This window comes from Cucumis sativus, chromosome 7, assembly GCF_000004075.3.
Source record: "Cucumis sativus cultivar 9930 chromosome 7, Cucumber_9930_V3, whole genome shotgun sequence".
NCBI lineage: Eukaryota > Viridiplantae > Streptophyta > Magnoliopsida > Cucurbitales > Cucurbitaceae > Cucumis > Cucumis sativus.
Window position 1 is genome coordinate 11,259,124 of NC_026661.2, and position 26,079 is coordinate 11,285,202.

Here is a 26,079-nt window from a genome sequence, read left to right on the forward strand (position 1 = left end):
CAAACCATACAATTAAATTTGCAATTAAACTCAATATAAATATGTTACATTATTTATATTTTTATTCTAAAAAGGTGAATTGAGTTTACAACCTATGTTTTATTTTTAAATGTTATTATTTTATTTAAGTATTTTGTATTTTTAAATTTAAAGCACAAATAATATTGTTTTTAGAATTTGCACAATTTGGATCATATAATTTGAAAACAATTTGTAGAAACAAAGTTTTGGTTGCCTACTAAACATATATATTTACTAAATTTAATGAATATGAGAACATAAAACAAATTCTAGACTGCCAACTAATTAGACTCGCCAACGGCAACTACTCAACAAATGTTTATTGAATAAAAGAGTTTTTGCAACTTTTGAGTTAATGAGATTTTCATCTTTCTTCCTATGTGCTAGCCATAGTGCGACCTTTGTCACTGATGACGAGTCCAAACAATTTTTCTCCTCAAAAAATGCAATGTAGTTAGATATATTACTAGATTTAAGAACATCACTATATTTTTAATTTAGAATAATCAATACATCTTCTGCCTACATATACGTGGAAGTTGTCTCTTCTTCATTGATTTGAACTTTGCACTTTCAGTCTAATCAAATACAAATGGATTAATGGTACTTGTATGTGCCTTCTAAAACAAATGACATTCCATCCAGGCGAACTATAGTGCGAATATATTTCTAAGTCCTCACTTTTATTTCAAAATAAATATCTGTCATTTACACATGTATTAATTTTTTTATATCCCAAATCAAATGTTTCGAAAAAAATTATGACATCATAAAGAGATCGTGGGATAACATTGTTTGAAAGTAGTATATCATTCAATAATTCCAATAAGTTACTAAAACTTTTATCAGTTCAACTATTCAAAGTTTTAAGTTTATATAAGGCCACCATAGCTGATATCTTTGTGAATTTTGTACAATCGAGATATAAGAGGGCTTTGCATTTTTAATTTTTTTTTTATGAAGTTCACTATGGGTACTTCATCTCTTTCATATGTATACTGATACATGTTAAATACATCAAACATATCTACATCCTCAATTTCTTCCTTTACACAAACTACCGTGTGATGGTACAAAATCTTATATGTTTGGTCAATTTCCTTAATTACTGAAAGTTTTCCAGTCCATGGCATCGACATCTTCTTGTCAAGCTTTGATCGACTTCCACCAACCTTCTGCCTCTTTCTATGGTAGAAAAATTGTCAACTTACCTATTTGTTCTTTCGGATTGTCCATTACTTGAAAACAGTTCTCTAATAGATTCAATCAGTCTTCAACGTCCACTAAATTAAATAGCAAAATTGTAATTATAGTCAAATCTCTGTCAAAAAAAATTTTAGAAAATTTTGAGTTTATTTTTATTTAAATTATTAAGATGAGACAAAATTAAACTAATTTAAAATTTAATGATTGATTAAATACAAAAAGATAATTGAGAGGCTGTAGATTTAAGAAGAAGAAAATAAACTAAAAGTAATAAAAAAAATAAAAAAATCCCAAACTATCTTAAAATGGAGTGACATTTTTTTAGAAATAATAATCATAGTAGTAAAAGGTATTTATTCCCAATAAAAGAAGAAGAAAAAGAAGAAGAAGCAAAAATAGTGTAATAATTAGAATTGAAAGATATGTTGTGAGAGTTAGGATTTGGTTAGCTCCCTCGCATAATATTCCTTAGAACTATAAGAAAAATTAAAAAAGAAAGTATGAAGATAGAGAACAGAAGAGAAAATAAGAAGGCTGCAAAGCGCAATAACTTTTCTTCAGCTTAAAAACTAGAAAGAGAGAGAGAGGTCCAGAGGATGACTTCTTCTTCTTCTTTATCTCTCTGCCTCTTCTTCCCTTTTCCTTCTTCTTCCTCCTCTTCTCTTAGATTCATCAACATTTCCAATCCCTTCTTCTCCCCAAGCCCTAATTTCCCACTTTTTGTTTCTTCCAGGCGCCGCTCTTCTCTCAATACATCTCTGGTAACTTCTCTCTCTTCTCTTTTCTTCTCTCTTTCAACTCTTCATTTCTCTTTTTGCTTTCTCGATTTTTCTTGTTCTGGTGTTGGACGGATTGGGACTGGGATTGGTTAAATTTCCAAATCTCTTGTTGAAATTATTTGCTGTTTCTTTACAAGCCCTGTATTTTTCTGCTTCTTGATTTCTTGTTCTTTATTGACTGTATGGCACTCAATTTCTTGTGTGTTTATGTATAAAGATTTGTTGAATCTTTTATATACACAATTTATAACCGAGAGAAACGCTATTCTTGAGATAAAGAGATGATTATATGGACGAGAGAACGGTTGTTAATCGTTGAGGTCTGTCAATTTAGAGACATGAACTTTTAGTGCTGGGCAGATAATCTGAAGTTTGATGATTTAAGGCATTGACTTTCTTTTGCTAAAAAATAATTTTCTTCGTTTTGAACCATAAAGTCATTGTAAAGTTGGTTTAGGATATTAATAGGCTCTCTTAGGAATGGCCAAGTGCCAATTACAAATGGAATGCAAGGAACTTCAGTTTTTCTTTTTTTCTTTTGATGAGAATTCACTATAATTGAACCATTTGGGTAAAAATGAGACGAAGTCTTAATGGCAAAAAGGTCATGAGTTCAATCCATGGTGGCCTACCTAAGAGTTAATTTCTTACAAGTTTACTCGACATCCAAATGTTGTAAGATTATGCAAGTTGGCCTGTGAAATTAGTCAAGGTGTACGTAAGCTGACTCGAATACTCACTTTCATTGAGAAAAAAATGAAAGAATACAAGGGTATCCTACAAACACCGACCCACGAAAAGGAGTAGCACCCTCTAAAGAAAAGGACCCATCTGTGCAAAATAATACCTATAGTATAGTTACAACAAATCTTAGAATTTAAATTCAACGATGAACCATGAGAATGACAAAGGAACCATTTCTTGCTTGGAACCTTCTCCACACTAGTGTTTTCGAAGTGCAAGACTTAGGGCGACGGGTTCCTTGATCCCCTCAAGGCGAGAGGGGACAAAAAGGTGACGCTCGAGCGAAGTGATGCGCAATAAATAAATAAATAATATATGTATAAGCATAATATAAGTTTATACACAAGTGTAAGCCCAAAGATTATGGTAGTTATCTAATCAATAAAAATGAACAAAAATTCAAAAGTAAAATTTATAAAACGATCAAATGTCAAATTCATCATCCTCCCCATCTAAATCTAATGTTTCATCCATTGCTCCTCCTTGGCCATTGTCCCCGATGTCTAATTCCTCTACATTGTTGTCTGCATCTTCATCACTAACCACTTGTATAGTTGGTGTTTTCTTTTGAACTCTAGAAATGGAGGTAGAGGCAACTGAATTTCTTTTTGATCTAGTGTATATGATGAATTCTCTAACATCAGTGGCACGAGCTACATCTCCCCATGTGAGGTTGATGTCATAAAAAACTCTCTTATTGTGAACTTCAGCTTCATTATTTTCTTCAACCAATGTTCCCACCATTCATTATTCTTGTTGATATTATCCAAGGAGATTGGACCAAGTTGATCCTTTAGATCAAACCGCTCTTTAATTACTTGATTATACTTTACATAAACAAATCATTTAAGCGCTTTTGCTCCAATCTCTCTCTTTTTCATATGAATCTACAAATTATTAACCAATACGGAGTCACAAGAATATTTAAAATCTTAAATTAATAATATGAGAAAAACAAAATAATCACTTACATGTTAAAAAACTCTCCAATTGCATTCACTCCCAGAAGCTCTGCATGTTAGCTTAAGGACTTGCATTGTTAACTTTTGCAAAATTGGAGTGCTACCAGCATAAAGAGCCCACCATGATGCTGTTCACACATTTTGACATGACATAGAAATAATATATATATATTTATATACACTATTAAGTATTAATGCAGTAGGGAATGTCCATACCTGGTGTCTTGACTGTCCTCGTGTTAATTGCTAAGTCAATGCCGAACATACCTTTAGCTTCAGAATATAACTCTAATTCCACTGTGCATTGATGAAACCGTTTGAGCTGAGAGTGGAAAAGAAAAAATTGGCCCTCTTCGTGTAGCCGTATTTCCACATCATATTGGAAGGGAGATATTTCTCACTCTTCCTATTGCTCATCAAATCTATAAAAATAGAGCTCACTTTAAAGCTGCCATTTGGATCTGATATCGAAGTCCAATGATTGATGGGATTCTTTGCTTAGACATTGCCGAAATATGAGTTACGAGGCTCTTCAAGGACACCCTATGATCCTTGAGGCTTGATTTGTATACCAAGATTTCAGCTTCTACTCGAAGAAATCCATCTGCCTTCAATGGATGATATTTTTTACTAGGTAAAGAATAATATCTTAGGAAGTCAGCTACAAATTGGTAATTAGTTAGAGAGATTATTATGGTATTTGGTTATAAATTGATGGAGGAACGGATGAAATTATTTTTGGTGGTTTCGTGGGGTGTATACCTTTTTGTGGGATATTTGAGGGAGAGGTTTGGTCCTTAATTATTGTAACATCTTACTTAGTCGGAAACCCTTTCTATAGCGTGGTGCTTTTATGGGTTTTTTTTTCTTTGTATGCTTTTGTATTCTTTCCTTTTTGTTCTTAATAAAAGTTGTTGATTCTATCAAAAAAAAAAAAAAAAGAAAAAAAAAAAAGAATAAAGAAAAAAGAAAGAAAAGATGGTTTAGGCCCGAGTTAGTATATTCTAGAGAGAGAAGGTTCCAAGTATATTATCTTTTATATTTCAATAAAAAAAATACCATTCCAGTTTTGTCTGGGATCTATCGAATTACTAAAGGTGCAGTTTCGTTATGATCATGGAATCCAATTCAAATTTGGTGAAGAGATACTGAGGTGTATGTGAAAGGTTGGATCAGTAGATAGATCGATGGCAGGTGACCTCTGAGAATTATTTATTTATCAACAAGGATGCACCAAGGAAGAATTGTTGAACTTCCCCTCTCTCCCATGGACAAGACTCTCTCTAACAAAGTAAAGTCATATCCTCCCAATCCCATCCTTGTAGTATATATTCATCTCTCACTACAACCCAACACACTACTCTCTTGGGCTTCTGGGCATCCCATCCTTATTTTACGGGGCACCATTTAGGTATCTATGTTGACATGATTAACTTGGTATTTCTGAACTTATCTTCGATTACTTATTGTGATTAGTTAGCTTTATTCCTATATTTTGGATCTTTGTATATGCGATGACAATTGCTGATTCCGTTATCAAAAAAGTTGATGTTCTTATCTTGTTTGGTTAATTGACCAGATTTTGATTCCCAGTTGACTTGGTGCTCTTCAAACCTACTAATTTATTTATTTATTTATTTTTGTGTGCATTGTGACTATTTGGATGTTGGCATGAAAATAGCGAGTTTTTGCATCACCACATTTGTGGGCAGTTGGTTTTCACTAATGATTTACTATCAGGGGATCTTTTTTATGTACTGGTTATAGTGGATTCGAGGGCATATAAGAGGAGATACAGATGGAGATAGTAGTGTGCCTCAAAAGAACAATACAATGCGGATGTTTGGATTTGGATCTAATGATGAGACAGGCACTCAAATTCCAACCCAAGCCCAATCGATTGTGGAAGGATCAGGATCAGTTATGGTTTCTGAGTTCAAACCAGTTCCTGATGTTGATTATCTACAGGTGAGTGTTATGGGATCTAATCTTTTATTTTTCTTTTAATGACTATGAAATTAGTAATAAGTGAAGTCCTATTCCAATCCTTGCTCAGAAAAGAAAAACTTTAAAGTTCTATCCAGATTGGTTAATAGTTATAAAACTAAAAGAGGGCTTGGAAGAACCTAAGGGGTACAGACATGGAAGTGGCACACGCCATACAATATGACAATGTCCCAATTTCTAAAAAAAGTAGGATACGGGCATGCTGGAGCAAGTGCGGATTTACTAAGGGGCCATCTCAACTTGAAAACTTATTGTATTTTTATATATTTTTTCAAACTAATTAAATTTACACTTTAGCTTAATGACTAAAGGATTGTGGTTTGAATCTTGCATACCTAACTAATTTAGACTTTTTATTATAACAAATGGACTCTTATGTTTCCATTAAACTTTTTATCATGATTATCTTAATCTCGATACATTTAAATTTAACTGTAGGATAAGAAGGTTAAAATAAGATTTTGATCTTCATATTTTGGGACTCATTTTATTCAAGTTCACATACTCCCTAGAAATTCAAATTTAGTTCTTGTATTTTAACAAATCTTTGGATTAGTTTCTCGTTATAATTTAAAGAAACTTTTTATTGAGACTAAATTTATTTTGGTAATTTTAACCTGATAGTGGTTAATTTTAAAATCAATAAAAGCACATGGTTTTATACTGAACGTTTTAATTATGTGGACTAGTGTTATGTCGGCCATCTTCCGTAAAATGATTGAAATATAAGAAAAAAGTTTTGTATTTTTCCTCTAATGCATTTTGAGTCTGTAACCCATCAGACCTCCACCCGTTAAAGATCTAATCAACCCATCTTCCTCTGCTTCACTCTCCTCCCCTTCTTCTCTCTCTTCTTCAGCAAGATCAGGGTCAAGAGCAAACTTCAAAAGACAGAAATCTCCCAAGCCGCATCCACATTTTTTCAAGTTATTCCCTAAGCATTTAGCTAGAAGGCGATTGAAGGGAGCTTCTGTTAAAAATTCCCCGAAGTCTAAGCTATTTGCAGACTAAAACCTGGACTTGTTAGAGTCAAATTGTGCCCACTCTCAAGCCCCTTCTCACTCCAACAGGTTAAACCCCCAGCCTCCCTCTCATCCCCAACTTACACACTTTATTTTCTCCCTTCCTAACTCTAAGATCAAATTCTTGAGAGGCACTCCAATCCTCACCCCGACTCCTCCTTAAAAAAAGGGGAGTCTCAATTTTGATTCGCCATTTAGCGTGAGTAGCGAGGAACTCTCTTATAGGAAGGTCTACCGGGAAGGAACCTCAGCTTGAGAAAGACCCTCTGCAACCAGTCCTCAAAGCTTTGTTCTATCCAGAGGAGGGCCCCGACCCTTGATAAAAAAAATTCAAAAGCTGGATTACATGATCAAATACTGAAACCTCCACTTCAAACTTCGAAAATCAAAAAACGGAATCTGTACTTCAAGACTCTCAGCACCAAATTCCACCTCATTTAAAGTCTTTTGCTGACAAATGTAAACTTATTTTGGTTTGATTTCGTTTGGTAGATCAATCTGAGGTTCAATGAAAATTATCTCGTGGAACACGAGAGGCCTGAAGGATGCAAACAAGAGATTAGCGCTCTAGAGATTCCTGAAAAAGCATAACCCGGATTTGGTACTCATTCAAGAATCAAAGAATGAAAATTTTGAATTGTGTTTTATAAAATCACTATGGAGCTCAAAGGACATTGGATGGGATTTTGTTGAATTATTTGGAACCACGGGAGGAATGTTGACAATGTGGGACACAAATAAGTTATCGCCATCGGTCACTGAAACACTAAAAGGTGGATACTCTTTATCTGTAAAATGCATCACATTATGGAGAAAAACTTGCTGCCTTACTAATGTGTATGGTCCTACTGATTATAAGGACAGGAAATTTGTATGGCCTGGACTACTAATTCTCTCGGATTATTGTATGGAAGCTTGGTGTTTTGGAGGTGAATTCAACATCACAAGATGGGTGCATGAAAGATTTCCACTAGGGAGAATAACTAGAGGCATGCGGCTGTTTAATAACTTCCTTGAAAAAGCTTAACTGTTGGAAATTCCCCATGGAAATGACAGGTTCACTTGGTCACGGGAAGGGGCTTCAGTTGTAAGATTAGTCTTGGACAGATTTGTCATTAACAAGGCTTGGGATGATGAATTCGAAAACATAAGAGCTTCTAGGCAAGCTTGTTTATTCTCTGATCATTTTCCCTTATTTCTTGAAGCTGGATCAGATTTTGCAACAGCTGGTTGCTCGACAAAGACTGATTTGGCAGTTGAAAGAGCATGGATTAACAGTGGTTCAGAAGGTTGGGCATATTTTGTTCTTAATGCCAAGTTGAGAAGGGTTGAACTTGCAGTTAAAGATTGGGTGGCTGAATTCTAGAAAAATCAAATAAGAAGAGAAGAAGAGCTGACTCAAGAAATTGAAAGTGGGATGCTTTGGGAGCCAACCAGCCAACCAACTCCTTAGAGGATGAGAGCGCTAGATTCTTCCACAGATTTCTTGCAACTCAAAAAAGGAAGAACCTGATTACTGAGTACGATAATGACTTTGGGGAGCCAACCAGCCAACCAACTCCTTTAGAGAAATTGAAAGCTTAATCTGGAGATTTATACTAGGCTCTTCCCCGAAAGCTCGGTTCCGGGATGTTTACCCACAAACTTTGACTGGCCTTGTGTAATTCCCTTTTAGAATGTTGTTATTATCACAGCAAAGTTCTCCAAATTGGAAATTAAAGCAGCTGTTAACTTCCTTGGAAAGTGTAAAGCCCCATGTGAATTCCTAATTAAATATTGGAATTTAGTCAAGTTGAACTTCATTCAGTTTTCGACGATTTTCATGGAAATATAAAATGAAATGCTTGTGTTCAGGAGGATTTCATTTGCTTAATCCAGAAAAAAGAAAATGCAGTGTTTATCAAAGATTTCAGGCCAATCATTACGACCTTAACCTACAAGGTTATTGCCAAGGTGCTAGCCAAGAGACTTAAAAAGGTAACGCTGTGCATCATTGCCCCCTCGCAAAGTGCTTTCATAGAAGGAAGGAAAATACTTGATCCGATCCTTGTTGCTAATGAAATTGTTGAGGAATACAGGGCAAAGAAAAAAGAAAGGATGGCTTCTTAAGCTTGATCTAGAAAAAGCTTTTGACAAGGTTGATTGAGACTTCCTTAAAAAAATCATGAGTAAGAAGTTTGACCACAAGTGGATTGAATGGATCTTGGGTTGTGTTAAGAACCTGAGATACTCAATATTCCTCAATAGAAGACTGGGAGGAAGAACGTTGGCTACAAAGGGAATCAGGCAGGGTGACCCCCTTTCATCGTTCCTCTTCATACTTGTAAGTGAAGTTCTTGATGCTCTAATTGAAAATCTACATCAGAATGGCCTTTATGAAGGTTTTGTAGTGGGAAAGGACAAGATTCATGTTCCAATCCTTCAATTTGCAGATTACACCCTACTTTTTGCAAATGCGAAAGCAACATGTTAGTAACTTTGAAACAGACAATAGAGCTTTTTGAATGGTGCTCCTGGCAAAAAGTGAACTGGGACAAGTCGGCCCTTTTTAGATAAACGTGGAAGAGATATCCTCTTTTTGGCAACCAGTTCTTGATAAAATTCAACTAAAGTTAGATGAATGGAAGAGGTTTAACCTCTCGAGAGGGGGGGAGCTATGCTTTGTAAGTCTATATTCCTAATGCCAGAAGAAGTCACTTCAAAATTGGAAAGAATCCTGAGGAATTTCTTTTGGAAGGGAGGGCAGCAAATTAAACTACCTTGTTAGTTAGTAAGTGGTCAACAAATTCTTGATGAATGGTGGCCCTTGGCCTTGGTGGCTTCAAATCTAAAAACTTGGCGCTTCTAGCCAAATGGGAGTGGAGATACATGGAAGAAGACTCTCCGTGGTGCAAGGTTATCAGGAGTATCCATGACAAAGATTCCTTTAATTGGCATACTGCTAGAAAAGAAGGCAAATGCGTGAGAAGCCCTTGGGTTATTATTTCCAGAACTTGGTTGAAAATGGAATCTTTAGCCACCTTTAGCTTGGGAATGGGAGAAGTATAGCTTTTTGGTTAGATCACTGGGAGGGAGCGACCATTTCATCTAGCCCTTCCACAGTTGTTCAGAATAGCTTTACTCCCAAATGTTTTGGTTGCTGATCGCTGAGACTCTGCATTATCATCTTGGTCCCTAATCTTCTGCAGTTTGCTAAAAGATGAAGAGATTTCAGACTTCCAAGTACTGTTTCGAAAATTAGCATCAAGAAATATTTCTGAAGTTCAAGACAGACAAATATGGTCACCTGGCGGCAGCAGAAAATTTACAGTAAAGTCCCTTACTCTTCACCTGTCTGCTTCCTCCCCTCTGGATAAATTCCTCTATAGTACTATACGGCTCTTCGGAAGTCTAATAGCCCAAGAAGGGTTAATATCTTCATTTGGATCACCCTGATAGGTTAACTAAATGTGTCCTCAGCTTTGCAACATAAATTGGCTAATAGTTGCCTCTCTCCCTCCATTTGCCCGCTGTCTACAACATGAAGAAGATTGCCAACACTTGTTCTTCCTATGCAGCTTTTCGGCCAATTGTTGGGAAAGTCTGCTCAACTTCTTTAATATTGGGCGTTTGGTGCAACTTTTTGTGATAATGTGATTCCTCTGTTAATCGGCTCCTGTCTAAATAGAGAAACTTCTTTACTTTGGGTTAACATGGTGAAAGCTATACTGGCAGAAATCTGGTTTGAGAGGAATATAGGGTGTTCCATGATAAATCTCTTGATTGGAAGGATCACTTTGGAAACACGCATCAAAATACCTCCTCATGGTGTTCGGCCTCAAAGATCTTCAGCAGCTACAGCATCCAAGGGCTCAACTTAAATTGGAGTGCCTTCATTTTTCTCCAGCTTGATTATTCCCCAATGTGTTTGCGCTTCTGTTTTTTTCTTTTTTTGGTCGTACGCAATCTTTATAGCTTTCCTCCTTTGTTTTGGAATCTATTTCTTCTCCTACTAGTTATCTTGTAAGCACTTGTTTAACTCTTTTGTACATTGAACTTTTTGCCTCATCACGAATATTAACAAAGCTACTCGTTTCCATTTAAAAAAAGGTGTACAATTTTATCTTAATAACTTTTAGATTTGCAAATGGGTACAATTTTCAAGGAAACAATTATTTTTTTTTTTTTTGGGGGGGGGGGGGGGTAAGAAATCAAGTTTTCTTTGATAAAAGTTTATACAGGGACATACAAATAAAGGTCGTTCTCAAAAAGCCCTCAACTATCTACAAGAATGGGCTGCGGTCCCTCAAACTTACAAAAAATCCGTTCTTACCCGAGGAAACAAATCTTTTGTTAACCTTTCTGTCACATCTCTTAGTTAGCCAGTGCACACAATTTCTCATTTATAGTTCTTGGTTTGAAGCTCAGCTCCTTCCAAATTACAATTTTTTTTTATTTACTTTATTATTGATTATCAATTTTTTTTTATTTGCAGGAGTTATTGGCCATTCAACAACAAGGTCCTAGAGCCATTGGCTTCTTTGGAACCCGAAATATGGGTTTCTTGCATCAAGAACTCATTGAGATTCTTAGCTATGCAATGGTTATAACGGTAGAATATGTGATTTATTGTCGCTGCACTATTGAAGCGCTATTTAGTCTTTCATGACTGCAAAATATTCATATTGCTTAGTATATTCTGTATGCAGAAGAACCACATCTATACTTCAGGAGCATCTGGAACCAATGCAGCAGTTATCAGAGGTGCATTGAGGGCTGAAAAACCAGAACTACTTACTGTCATTTTGCCACAAAGTTTGAAAAAACAACCTCCCGAAAGCCAGGAATTGTTATCCAAAGTAAGTTTGATTGGTTATAAACATATTTACTCAAGAGTTAGAGCTTGTATATGTGTACTGTTTGATTGGTTAATTCAAGTTTCCGTTTTGAGTTATTTAAAATGGCTTAGGGGGGCATTTGTTGCACAAAGTTGAGTTAGTAATTAAATTATTTAGAGTGTAGAGTTAAGTTGAGTAGTATCTGGTGTAGTATTTCTAAAGGATTCTGATTTTTGTTTTTTTCTAAATTTTTTTGTGCAATTATTCAATTGCTCGCATATTCTTCTAAAACTTTCAGTACTCAAATTACATTAACATAATCTTTTCCATTCTTAAAAAGTTATTTTGAACACAAATTTTGAACACTCATTTCCTTGACATATTTTTGCTCAATTCTTAAAAACTTGAGATATCCTAAACACTAATTTTGGACACCTAATTACTTAAAAACTTAGCATATCTTTTTTCCATTCTTAAAAACTCAACATATTCTTGAAAACTTAGCATATTCTGAACACAAGTTTTCATTGCTCAATTACTTTAAGACGTGGTATGTTATTGTATTTCATTTTCAAATGAAATTTAATGCAAAATTAAGTCACAATACACCAAAATTGATTCACACTCAAATACTTAAAAATTTCATTCATACTCGAAGAGTGAAATTTGTGGTACATTTCTTTTTTCTATTTTAGGGCTATTTAGGGTTTTTTTTTTCCATGATACTGAAATTATGATTTTTAAAACGTTTTTTTTTACTTCAAAACAATTTAGCTGATTTCAAAACAATTTTGTTTATTTTCAAAAAGTTTTTAGTTCAAAACAGTTTTGTTTACTTTTATGTCAAATTACTAGTGCAAACATTTTCTTAAAAATCCTTCCATTTCAAACAACACGATAGTACAGTAAGTGTACAGTTAGGAGAGGCTCTCAACTGTTGCAAAATCACTGGTCTGACTCGTAATAGAGAATGAATTTAATAGAACAGTGTTTATTTTTATTCTGTTTTGTGTGTGTGCTGTTCTGGTGTTTTCCAGGTGCTACTGAGTTGGATTTTTAACAAAAAACTTCGGAAATCAAATGTAGTTTCGTTGCACTTGAAAATATCACAAGTTATTTTGTTAAGAGTTTTTACAGTGTGCTTTTAGAGTCAGAAAATAGTTTAAACACCATTTCTAAATCTTCCCCAACTTTTGATTGTCTAAAATGTAAGTTGCGTACTGGTTAATATAATAGAGAATGAACTGTAAGGGCCCTTCAGTCAACTTTTTTTTTTTTTTTTTAAATTGTCCCTTTAGTCAACTGCTTAGATGATCTATTGTTGATGACTTCATTTGGATAAGTCTTCATTAAATTCTTTTTCTATTTTGTTTATCTTGGAATTTGTAGGTTAGGAATGTGATAGAGAAGCCCCACAATGATCATTTATCTTTGATAGAAGCTAGCAGGTATGTGTGTAGTTTTTTTCTTAGTTGACCATAAGGTGAATTAGAATTTCACATAGTGAAAATATTTTTACTGATGTTGATTTTTAATAATAGTTTATTGGTAAAGAAAAAGAATTAGTCAATCAATGGTTATACTTGATTAATAAAAATTGACTTTGACGTACCTATAGTTATTATGTCTTTTTGAAATGGAAACAAACTAATAAAATCAAATGAACCCCATCCTATTCAAACAAACTAAACTCAATATTCACAAGTCCAAGGCTTACTCAGCCCGTACAAAGGAGTAACAAAGATGCCAGGATAACAACAAACATGATAGCTCCTGATAACTTAAGTGTACACTCGAAGGAATGAGGGAGAGAAAGGGAGAGGAGAATGATGTAATACGTGTGAAATGGAAGTTGTTTTATGTGGGAGTGAGTTTGTATGGTTTGTGTGGGGTCCATGGGTTATTTATTTGGTTAGTGAAAGTTAGAGAGCCTTTTCGAAGGTGGGGGAAAAGCAGGTAATTTTCATATTTCAGCATATTTGTCGTGTAGCTCTTTAGAGCATAGAGAAGGGGGAGATCTTGAACGTTGGTTTTTCGCCTAAATGGTAAATTCATCTAGCCATACCACACACATTGTTGCAAGTTGGTGTGGAAACTCAAATTCACCAAAAGTTTGCTAAAATACAATAGTGCTTGGACAACAATTGAGACAGAGTTGACCTTGGGGAAGGATAAGTTATGGTAGATGATTGATCTAAAGATTATATAGGGTAAATACAACGAAACTGTTGAGTGAAGTGGAAGTTATGGATCCACTAAGAGAACGATAATCGATGAAGTAAAACAACCATGTGGTGGCAGAGGAGGAACATACGAAGAAAGCAATGGGAGATGAGTCATGGAGGGCCTTAAAAAGAAAGATGAAGATGGACCAACTCATTAAAGATAGTGAGATAACTCGACAAAAGAGGAAGCATAAATATGGGTCAAACTTTGAAAGCTACAAATGCCACGATTCAGATGACCCAAATGGATCTAAATGGCCTAACACACTACATATTTGAATTTGGTAACCCTAAAGATGCACAAGGAAAAGTAATCACCAACGGTGCGTGTAAGCATCTATCAGATAGTGAATTGAATAACAAGTAGGAGTGAACATTAAAATCGACCTAACCAAATCAAATGACAAAACCAAAGTGAACCAAACTGAAAATCCTATCTTCACTGGAGTTTTAGTTTTGGATTTGAAAGCAGAATTCATAATTGAACCAACTCGTCTATATTAAATATAAAACAAAAAATCGAACTGAACCAAGTTGAATATTTTGCAGTTGGGTTTGGACCAAATAAATTGTTTGGTTCAATTTGGTATATATCATAACTAGCTTGCCAACAAGAGTTGAACTTAATTGGCACCTGTATGTGTTAAAGACCAAGCTCGATAAAAGGTTATGCTTCCGTTGTAGTGAATATTAAAGTCCAAATCATTGGTGCAAGAAGAGAGAGCTGGATGTCATGGTCCACCATGATGATGAATTGGTGAAACAGGAAATTTGGGTGGTGGATGAAGTGGCAACTTTGTTAGAAACACTTGATATTGAACCCAAACTAGTTGAGGTTGTGGCATTGGTGGGTCTTTGTGGTGGGTTAATCATTTGCTCTATTAAGATGTGAAAGTGAGGAACAGGCAGTCATCTTATGCAAAATTAAGGATTGGTACAAGTTGGTCTTTTTCATTCGAAATTCGGTCAATGGGATCCGATTCTTCCATACAAAAATCAAATTGCCCCTTTTTATGGGGGTTGGATCAAAATCAGAAACCTTCCTCTCGACCGGTGGGACGATGATATTTTCAAATCTATAGGTAATTAGTGTGACGAGATGACTATTTAGTAAAAAGATACTATCTCGTCTTGACCTGATGATGGATGCTACCATACACATCAAGCCAAAAATCAATGAAGTTATTCCAGTTGAGGTATGGATCCCATCCACCTACTCCTCATCTGTCTCTATCCACAATGACCCTTTCTTCTCAACAGAGAACTATATTGGCTACTTGGTCCATGGAATCATAACACCGACTAAATTGTACGTTGTCATTCAGAGAGGATGTCTAGATTCAACCCAAATCGAACAAAGTCCAAGCACAAACTGACAAATGAATTTGAAGTTATCGTTGCTGCACCCATACCTTCAACCCTATTAGACAATTTTGTCAGCGGTATGGTTCCATGGACCCATACCTTTGGCCCTAGTCCCACTAGACAACAATCCCACTTCTCCACCCAAAATTCCTCTACCACCACCTCCTCGTTCTTCACCCACCCCTCCACTTACTCGAGCTTCACCCACCTCCCCGCCTACATCTTAACATGGCCTACCTCCGTCCAACTCCACGCCTACAACCCCACAAGTTCCATCTCCTCAGGCCTTTTCAATAGACCCACCATTAACCACAAATAACCAAAAGCCCAACACAACAAAATACCCAACTGCCCCACCAGGAAACCAAACCATCAACCCACTACAAAGATCCAACTCAATAGCGAACACTGACCTAGTCCCAATTTCAACCCAGTTCGATATAACTCTCCCCAAACTGCCAACCGATACCACATCTTCAGTTACAAAATCATTGTCGTCAATTATTAACAAACCTGTTTTCTGCCTGGCAAAAAATATTAAACCAACATTTAGTGAGGAAATCAACTCGGACAATTACCTTTTGAGTCCCCTACCTCTCAACGTTGCTCCACCAGCCTCTCCTCTTCCCACTCCCCTCGTGTTATAGGACACTATCATTGGACAAGCTATGGTTGAAGGCGAAGCAGCTACAACTCCTAACCCCATCAATATCTCATCTCCTCACCCTGAATCTGATTGCAAAGAGGGACCAGAAGACTGCGTTTTTACTTAAAAAAATTTCCCACCATGGCTATCCAAAAACAAATGCTGTATCATTGCTCATGCGGCAAAGAACCACAAAACTGCGAAAAAACAACAGCTTCTTATCAGGGAATTAATTATGACAAGCCACCATTTTCCTCCATCCACGGTGAACTATCCAGTTCATCATGTCCATCATCTCATGGAATGTCAGAGGCCTTAGAGGCTAGGAGAAGCGGTCCCTTATGAAATGAGAGATTGTAATACACAGCCCAACCATTGTCATCCCTCAAGGAACAAAAACTATTCATATTGGCCAACTCTTCATCAAATCTATCTGGAGCTCTTGTAACATTGGATGGAATTATTAGAGGCAAATGGTTCATCGGGAGGTATTCTTTTTAAATGGAATGACCCTGCCCTTACCATATCAGACATCACTAAAGGTCAATAGTCAATACACTCTCACTATGCTCATTACTATAGTTGATTGCTTTAATTTCTGGTTATCGGGTATTTATGGCCCTTTCTGTTATAGAGAGACTTGTCTTCTGGCAAGAGTTAGAAGACCTGTCAGCTCTTTGTAGGAAACTGGATTTTGGGTGGCGATTTCAGCCCTGAGAAATTTAAGGAAGGACCGATCACGAGAATTGTGAGAAACTTCAACATATTCATAGATTAAAATGAATTAATTGTCCTTTCTCTGTCCATTGGGCTCTATACTTGGTCGTAGTGGATAGACTCCCCTTCTTTGACTTGTATCGATTGATTCCTCATGACAGATTCCAGGTAAGTATAAGGAAGCTACAACAAGAAAGCTCAATAGGCCAACATCAGACCATTTTCCCAGTATGCTTAAGCTTGGAAATATTAATTGGGGTCTTCCTTCTTTTCGCTTTGAGGACATCTAGCACCTTTGCCTCTCTGCTTGATAAATGGTGGCATGATAATCACCTCACTGGTTGGCCGATCTATGGTACCATACAGAAGTTTAAGACTTTCAAACCTGTGGTCAAAGACTGGAACAAATCAACATTTTGCTGCCTTCTATCCCTGAAGACGTGATTGCTATTTGAGCTTGCTGGTATCGACACTCTTGAAGAGAACAACTCCTTGACTCTATCGGACATTGAAACGAAAAGTCAACTTTAGGCACAAATTCTTTCCATAAATACAAAAGAAGAAGGATCCTGAAGACAAAAATGTAAGAGGTGGCTTAAAGACGGCAATATGAATTCCTCCTATTTCGATCATCTTATGAATGCTAGAAAAAGGAAAAGTTTGATGACAAAAATTCTATCTAGGGAGGGGAACAACCTTCTTATAGAAAAAGAGATTGTGGCTGAATTTACCTCTTTCTATGAGAGTCTTTATATCAAGGATAATGGACATAGGAGTCTCCCACAGATTAACAACTAGCATCCAATAAGAAGCATTCACGGGAAAGAACCCTTTGATTGGCACACGGTGGGTAAATCCCATGATAGTTTGAAGAGTCCCTGGGTTAGCATTTCAAGAGCTTGGAGGAAGGTGGAAGCCCCGACAATGTTCTTGGTAATGGCAGGAGAAACCTTTTTGGACAGACTTATGGATAGGTGACATCCCCTTTAATCCTCGATTCCCTAAGCTTTTCAGAATTGCATTACTGCCTAGTGATTCTGTTGCTGCTCCTTGGGATAATCCACTATGTCTTGGTCAATTGTTTTTCAAAGACTATTAAAAGAACATGAAATCTCAGATTTTCAAGCTTTGCTTTATCTACTATCCTCTAAAAGGGTGTTAAATTTGGATGATAGAAGTCATTGGTCACTCAACCCAGGCAACTTTTTAGTTAAGTGTCTTTCAGCCCATCTCACTTCATCATCCCCTTTGGAAAAAAGAATGTTCAAAGCTCTGTGCAAATCCAGCAGTCCAAGGAGAGTAAATATATTGATCTGGATTATGCTTTTTGGCCTTCTAAATTACTCCTCGATTATGCAAAGAAAGATCCTCAGCAGTTGTCTATTGCCCTCAGTTTGCCCTCAGTTTGCCCTCTTTGTATTAAGGAAGGTAAGGACTTACTGCATTTATTTTTGAACTGTTCTTATTCAGCCAACTTTTGGAGGAATCTGTTCTCCCTCTTCGAAGTGGCTTGGGGATTTGATGGATCTTTAAGCTTGAACATCTTTCAGCTGCTTGGGGGCCCGTTTCTACCAAAGCGACAGAATAATTTGGGAAAGTATGTCTAAAGCACTGCTTGCAGAACTTTGGTTCGAACGTAATCGACAAATCTTGATAAATGGTGGCATGATAATCTCCACAGCCAACTTCTCAAAGTGACTCAATGGTGCCCCGAGGAAACATTCATGCCTCAAGGGATCTTAGACAGGGCGACCATTTATCACCTTTCCTATTCATCAGTCATGGATTGCCTCTGCAGAATGCTAATCGAAGCTAGCTCCATTAATTGGATGAAAGGTTTTCAAATGGGGTTCAATTCCATATAGGTTTACCAGCTCCTCTTTGCTAAGGATACCATTATTTTCTTTAAACTAAAAGAGGATGCTATTGATAAACTCTTCACCATCATCGATTCCTTCAAAAAGGCAACGGGGTTTAACCTCAACATGTTGGAAATTCTGAGCATTTGCACACCTCCTGAGGATTTGTGTCGGCTTGGCATTATATATAACTTCAAATTCAGTCAATGGCCTTGTTTCTATCTTGGCCTCCCATTGTTTGGAAAACCAAAATCAGTTTCTTTTTGGGAACCATCGTGGAAAAGATTGAGAAAAGATTATCATCATGGAACAACCAACATATCTTTAAAGGTGGCAGGCTAACTCTTCTCCAGGTGACTATCCAATTTTCCTAGATATTACATGTTCTTATCTAAGCTTCTTGTCATGGTGGCCAATAAAATTGTTATGTATAGAAATTTCCTATGATAGGGAATACCACACAAAATGGATCTCATATGGTTTGCTGGGACAGGATCATTAAACCACTCTCCACCGGGGTCTTGGAATTCAAAATTTGAAAGATAAGAATATAGCTCCTTGTTAAATGGATTTGTGGGACCCCAGACATGGGTGGTCTCTTAGCTTCGGAAGAAATATGAGGGATGACGAGTTTGATGTCTAGCTTTCTATCATGAATTTCTTACAAGGTGTCCAACTCAAACATGGGTCATCTTTCAGCTTTGATTTGCAGGAGGTTTGCATCTTTGAAACAATGCTTTTTTTCTCAAGCGGGAAGATTAACTTTGATGAAAGCTGTGCTTTCAGGTATTCCATTGTACTATCTCTGTTCAGGGTTCCCAGTTTGGTTTTATAAGAGTTTAGAAAAGCACATAAGAGACTTTATGTGCAATGGTATTGATGAAGAAATGAGTTCTCATCTTGTTAGCTGGGAGGCGTGAAGGGGTTTGTTACATCAAGGGGGTTTGGAGATTGGTAACTTAAGAAATTGCAACAGAGTTTTGTTGGCAAAGTGGCTATGGCGCTTTTTTCATGAACCAGAGGCTTTCTGGCACAAAATCATTGAGTAAATATGGTAACCATCTCTCTAAATGGATATCGAAAAGGGTTGATACTCATGAAATTCCCTGGATTAGCATTGCTTTTGAATTACCTTTGTTCTCTTTATTTACTCGTTGTATTGTGGGGTATGGTAAGGATACCTATTTTTGGGAGGTTAAGTGGGTGGGAGATAATATTCTTTCTGTCTTTTCCGCGTTTGTATCACTTATCTACCCTTAAAAATTGTCCTATTTCAGATTTTTTGATGAGATCCGAAAATTCTATCTTTTTCCTTTGGGTTTCATCGTAATTTGACCGATAGAGAAACGACTGAGGTCGTTTTTTTTTGTCTCTCGTTGAGAGTTATCTTTTAGAGTGGTGAGAAAGGATATTCCACTAGTCCTAATTTAGGCTTTTCTTGTAAATCTTATTTCAAATCTTTGTTGGATCCTTCTCCAGCAGAGAGTCTATGTCGGAGGTTGTTCGGAAGCTAAAGATTCCTAAGAAAGTGAGATTTGTTTCTGTGGCAAGTGTTACTTGATCATGTTAATACTTTATATTGGTTAGTGAGGAAAAGAACAACTACTTTTATGGAACCATTTTGCTGTATTCTTTGTTTTTGTGGGAGTTCATGATGTAATAAGAATAAGGCTAAAAGAAAGCTATAGTTAGTTAGAGCAGAAGACAGCTGTAGTAGTTAAAATAGATAACTACTTTGTAACAAACTTACAAAACCTTAATAAATACCACATCTCTTAGCCATTATTGGCAGAAAATTCATTTTGAGAAATTAGTTCTACTTTGAATTACATTAGTTCCATTACACACCAACTGTGTGGAGCTTATTTCTACAATATTTTGGTATTAATTATGCGGGACATCATGACAATCAAGCAACAATTAGTGAGAACTTCTTCTCAATCCGCCTTTCAAAGAAAAAGGTTGCTTTTTGTGGTTAGCAGGTGTGAGCGTTTTTGTGAGATATGTGGGGTGGGAGGAATGATAGAATTTTTAGAAGAAGAGAGTGGGATCTTAGTGATGTCGGGTCCTTGGTTAGATTTTATGGTTCTCTTTAGACTTCAATTTCGAAGCAGTACTGTAACGATTGGTCATATTTTCTTAATTAGACCCCCTTTTATAATATGAGGGTCGTCTTTATGGGGTTCCTATGCCCTTGTACCTTTCATTTTATCTCAATGAAAGCTGTTTTATAAAAATAAAGAAAAAAAGAAAAAAACTCACTACCAATAAAGACAAATGGATTTGGAAACCGGATGTTAAAGCATTTTTCGCTACAAAATCTCTCTCCCAATTTATGGGAACTAGAACAGTTTCCATAGATCTCACCCACTACACAAAGCAATATTGAAGGATTTTTACCCAACCCTTTTTGTGTGTTGATAGAACATAATAGAATATTCATATTGCCCTCTGAAAGAAATAGAACTGTAAAACAAATTATTTTGATTCGACTGTCTTTTCTTTTTGACTTGCCTTGAGTTGTCCAAGAAAGATTGAATTCTTTATTTGGGAAGTCAGTCACTATGCTATCAACACTGGTGCAGAATGCCGAAACGCAGCCCCTACATGGTGATATCTCCACATTGTTGTCACATCTGCATTGACCACATCTTCCTCCATTGTCTCTTTGCCAAGAGATTTTGGAAGGAAATCATACATATTTTTTAATGGAATGTCACCTTTCCACATGAATACATTGGCGCCCTACCATACACACTCACTGGTCACCCATTCACTAGACCGAAGAAAATCATGTGGATGCATCTGATCCAAGCTTTTCTATGGATCATTTGGAAGGAAAGAAACAAACGTCTATCCACCGAGAAGAAAAGCTCCTATCACTGCTGTTTTTAACCTTATTTATCTATGGATCATTTGGAAGGAAAGAAACAAACGTCTATTCACTGAGAAGAAAAGCTCCTATGACTGCTTTTTTAACCTTATTATTTATCATGGCATGAGCTGGTGTAAAAAAATTCCCTTTTCCACTCTTATGATCTTTCCTCCCTCTAACCAACTGGAGAAAGCTTATGCAACTCCATTGGTCTTGGGCACAGCCCTTCTCTATATTTCATATAGCAATGAAATCGTTTCCATTGGTTATCCATAGAAGCCCATGGGAAGTGCAACTCCAAAGGATTTTTCCTTTTCCATGAAAGCTTCTCCCATTTAGACTATCCATCATCTAGTCATCGACCTTCTTAGGAAGGCAGCTATTCAACCAGAGAGTATTAAAGTGAGCCCTCCCCCTTAAAAGGTTAATTTAATATCTGATATGTGGGCCATTGGCTCACATGATATTGAATTAACATTTTAAGGAGTGCTCGCCATCCTAGCTTGCTGCTAGGCCCTCAAGCGTCGCCCATACGTTGCACTACAGCTTGGACCTGGCGTGCACCCCTCCAAAACAGTTACTCCACCCTCTAGCAGTGAAATCACAATGTAAAAACAGGTGATCAACTGTTTCCATCTCTCTAAAGCAAAGGCAGCACATAGAAGGGATCAGAGACCAATTAGGAAACTATGGATCAGAGACCAATTAGGAAACTTCCTTTGGAGCTTCTCTTGAGTATTGAGGCTTCTGTAAGCAATTCCATCATCCTTGAAATTTGATTAATCCTTCAACATTTGCTTTTGTGTTTGAGCCTCTAGATGGTTTGCCACCACTAGAAGTAAAAGATCATCCAATTGAATTATTTCTAAGGGCGGGACTGAAAGATGTTTGCCCATACTGATACCCACAATTTGAAAAGGATGAGAATGAACATCTGATGAAAAAAATGTTGGCAGGGATAGTACAGCCAAACAGTCCTTTCTCAAATATGCCGTTATTAATTAAAAGGAAAGATGACAGTTTGAGGTTTTATGCTGGCTATCACCTTTTGTTCGTTTTAATGTACACTGAGGAATGATTTGTTATTCTATAAACAGAGATTGATGTTACATCCGAATTTGGATTCTCTTGTAATTATAATCTGATGAGGAGCTCTAAACCCTGATCCGAAATAATTACAAACAATAACAACATTCTAAATTTCGTAAAACTACCCCTACATCAATTCCTTTCCCACCCAAAAGAAAATCATCCATGAGTCTAAATAAACAGAAAAGTCGTCCGGTTCAAAATAGGGGAATTGTTGGCGACATTGAAGGTCGCTGCTGTTCATAGATCTAGGAAGGTCCACTCTATATGTGTTGCCCCCAGATCTTTCCAGAATAGCAAATGGCTCGTATTTCTTATTGGAGAGTTTGGAATCAGATCTAGTAGGTAAATGGTTCTTAATATAAACCATCACTAGGTTGAAAAGTTGATATGCGGTGACGAATATCAACTTGCGCATTTAGAGTTTGGGTAAGACCTTCGCATGAATCTTCTAAACCTGATCAACAATGGTCTACCCAAGGACCTTGGTAGTGCCGATGTTCGTAGATGTAGGAAGGTCCGCTCGATATGTGTTCTCTCCAAATCTTTCCAGAATAGCAAATGACCTGTATTTCTTGTTCGAGAGTTTGGAATAAGATCTAGCAGGTAAAGATTCTTTTTAACATAAACCATCATCAGATCACTGGGTTTAAAAGTTGATTTGCGATGACAGATATCAGCTTGGGCACTTAGGGTTTTCAGCCATCAAATGCCCAAGGATCTTGGATGGAATTTTCAAAACCCGATCAACCACGGTCTACCTCCTTGCAATGGAGGAAGGCTATCTGGGACTTGGGTTCAGTTGGGAAATTCATCTAAAAGTTAACAATCCTACTATCCACGGTGGGAAGTGAAGGGACAACAGAAGCAGTTTACATTAAGGAGTAAACTTAGACGCCTGCACGAGGGCCTGTTTAGTGTTCAATAGATAATATAGAAAACAATTGTCCTTGTTCTCCAGTGATATTTGAAGGTTGTCTCGAACTCACCTAGCTTTTTGCCTAAATAGTAAATACATAAGTTCGGCTACTGTGATTATGTCTAACTTGTATCAGATGTTCTATCTGCTATTTATTGTGATTTATATACATATATGTATGTATATAATAAAATAATGGTTAAAATACAATTGTCCAATAGTTGAACTTTAAATAGGTCGCTAAAGCTTCATTTTTTGTCTAATAGTACTTGAGCTTCAAAACTTCTTATAGATCCTATTTGACTTTTTGTGAAATTTACCACTGATCTTATTAAACGCAACATTAAAAATTGAAAGTCATAGATATAAAATTGAATTTTGTGTTTAATTTATAATCCACAAATTTAAAATGGAATTATGTATCATTGCATTGTTCCATCTCATGGGTTTATTGAAAGTTGCAGGTTATGTAATATGGACATCATTTCGCACGTACAGCAAGTCATTTGCTTTGCATTTCATGATAGTAGGTTGCTCATGGAAACATGTCAAGAGGCAAAAAATCTCCGGAAGATTGTCACGCTTTTTTATCTCGACTAAGAAGTAGGTCGAAAATTTGTAAATACATTATTTAACCGACATTTACATATTTCGTCTAATTTTGCTTGTAAAGTTATTATCCTTGATGCTCCCTGCTGGTGCTCAAAGTTTTCCAATCACTGTGACAGTGGAAAAGAGGCCAATTTGCCTTTCCGAAGAGATTTTTATTTTTTATGTTTGATAGCTTTTTTTTTTCCTTTTTCTTTTGAAATAAAAAACGACAAAAGGGGCAACCAACCTTCCCTTTTGAATATATTGCTCCAATTGGATTTCATGATTCACATATATTCATGAATTTATAAGAACAACCATGAAATATTTTCCTCCATGAACTTCAGACTATGGAAACATACAATCAACAGACAAGAACTCACTTGTACCCCTCACTAAACATACATTTTGTTCTAGGATAAACATACAAACTTTATAAGCATGCTTTTTACTTAAGAATTGAAAGAGATGAAGGAACTTGTCCTTGAACATTTATTGTCTTCAAGCAATTCCAATTTCTTCTATTGCTCCTTGATCAAACTTGATCAACAAGAACACTACCACCAAGGTTTTCCTAATTATTCTCTAGGATTCAAAGAATTGGATGTGTGGCTCCAAGACTTTGGTGAGAGGAATTCTTTTCTGGAGGGGTAAAAAAAGAAATAAAATTGCTAGGTTTTCTCTGTTGAACTAACCATTAATTAATTAATAATTTGATCATATTTAATTAATGTATATAAATATCAAGTATTTATACGCGTATATCGGTCTGCACTATATTATTAATATGAATCTCATTCATATTAATTTTAATAGATGAATCTTAGTTCTAATAGATTTCTTCTTTTAATATAGTTTTTAATTACAAATCATATTTATAATTAACTATACCTTATAATGTATTAAAATACATTATACTCTATATCAATCAAATTAACATAAAGTTGAAATTAACATAAAGTTGAAATCTACGTCCTAAAATTTGTAGTTTGTAATTCAAAATCATGTTACTGAGATTTTGTTAGTAAAATTGAATTTTGTAATCTTGAATCCTATAAACTAAGGTCTCAGAGCTATCTTGAGTAAACTTGAATTTTATGTAGAAACATAAATATGGATCAAGTTTGAGTATATAGCCTAAACGGTTTATAGTATGTGAATAAAGGTTGTGTGCCTTATTTTAGGAACACTACAGATGTGACCCTTCCAATATTGTGAACGAACTAACTTCAATTCATTCATTTTATTACCATATTGGACGATAAGCTTCAAAAATTTAATATAAAATATGTTATATTTACAATTTTTTTTATAGTGTATTACATCTAAAAAGTTAAATTATTGTGATTTGAATAAAGAGAGAATGGGAAATTTCCAAAAAAAGAGGTTTACGAGGAAAACCTAAAATTTGGACCCATCGGCCATCGGCCATCAGCATCAATCATTTGGTTGAAATGTATATATATATATATATATACATTAAAAAGGGTTGGGGGACACCTGTTAAGATGATGTGATCTGAATTGTTCATGTAAAGACATGAGAGTGGGGGCATCAAATGTAAAGAGTTTTCATAAGACTAAACAAGGAAATGGTCAATTTTACGTTATAACATCGTTTACTGTCCAAAACTGACTATTTAGATTATTAATGACTTAGGTAACTTAATCTTAATCTTGAGCTAGCTACAAACTTAATTAGGAGTAAACGAGTAAGATTGGATGAATAGCTGGGGACATAAGGTGCAAGACGAAATTCATTCATATCCGCTTTAGGGTTAGTAGATAGGTTATTCCCTTAAGGACTGAATCCAACGAAGAAGGGGTCCACCCTCTCATTGGCCCGAGAGGGATTTGGTTTTGGACCTTAAACCAATTGTTTAATAGTGGATCAGTGAGACTTAAGGAGCAAGATGTAGTTTCGAGAGAAAAACAGTAATTTGATCCAACGGAGGTTATGAACGTACTGTGAAGGATTAACTTACTGATCATGGTTATATCAAATGAACACAAAATATATTGATAGAGGAGAGTGTAGGGACTTTAGTGGAATGACCTGTCAATTAACAAATGTTGATTAGCTTGGTCTAAAGGGGTTTAGTTAGTTAATCTGGAATCGTTGGAGTTCATGATCTATAGGTTCATTGAGTTTTTCTGCTAGCTCATGTGGAATAAACTTAGAATAATATGATGAAATGATTCGAATTGTTTGAATTAGATGAGGAGAGAGAAACCA

At 36.0% G+C, this 26,079-nt stretch overlaps 1 protein-coding gene across 2 annotated transcripts; it reads left to right on the forward strand.

The window, feature by feature from the left end:
• The first annotated feature begins 1,625 nt into the window (after positions 1-1,625).
• On the forward strand, positions 1,626-24,117 carry LOC101209189. 2 transcript variants are annotated; one of them, XM_004139763.3, is made up of 6 exons: positions 1,626-1,988; positions 5,480-5,680; positions 11,216-11,332; positions 11,430-11,579; positions 12,948-13,006; positions 23,718-24,117. In XM_004139763.3, exons 1-6 carry the CDS (start codon positions 1,824-1,826, stop codon positions 23,851-23,853), a joined length of 828 nt encoding a protein of 275 aa, XP_004139811.1. In that variant the 5' UTR covers positions 1,626-1,823; the 3' UTR covers positions 23,854-24,117. The 2 variants fall into 2 exon arrangements, with proteins under 2 accessions (XP_004139811.1, XP_011659013.1); XM_011660711.2 differs by having other exon boundaries at positions 1,758-1,988; positions 5,453-5,680.
• The last annotated feature ends 1,962 nt before the right edge of the window (positions 24,118-26,079 follow it).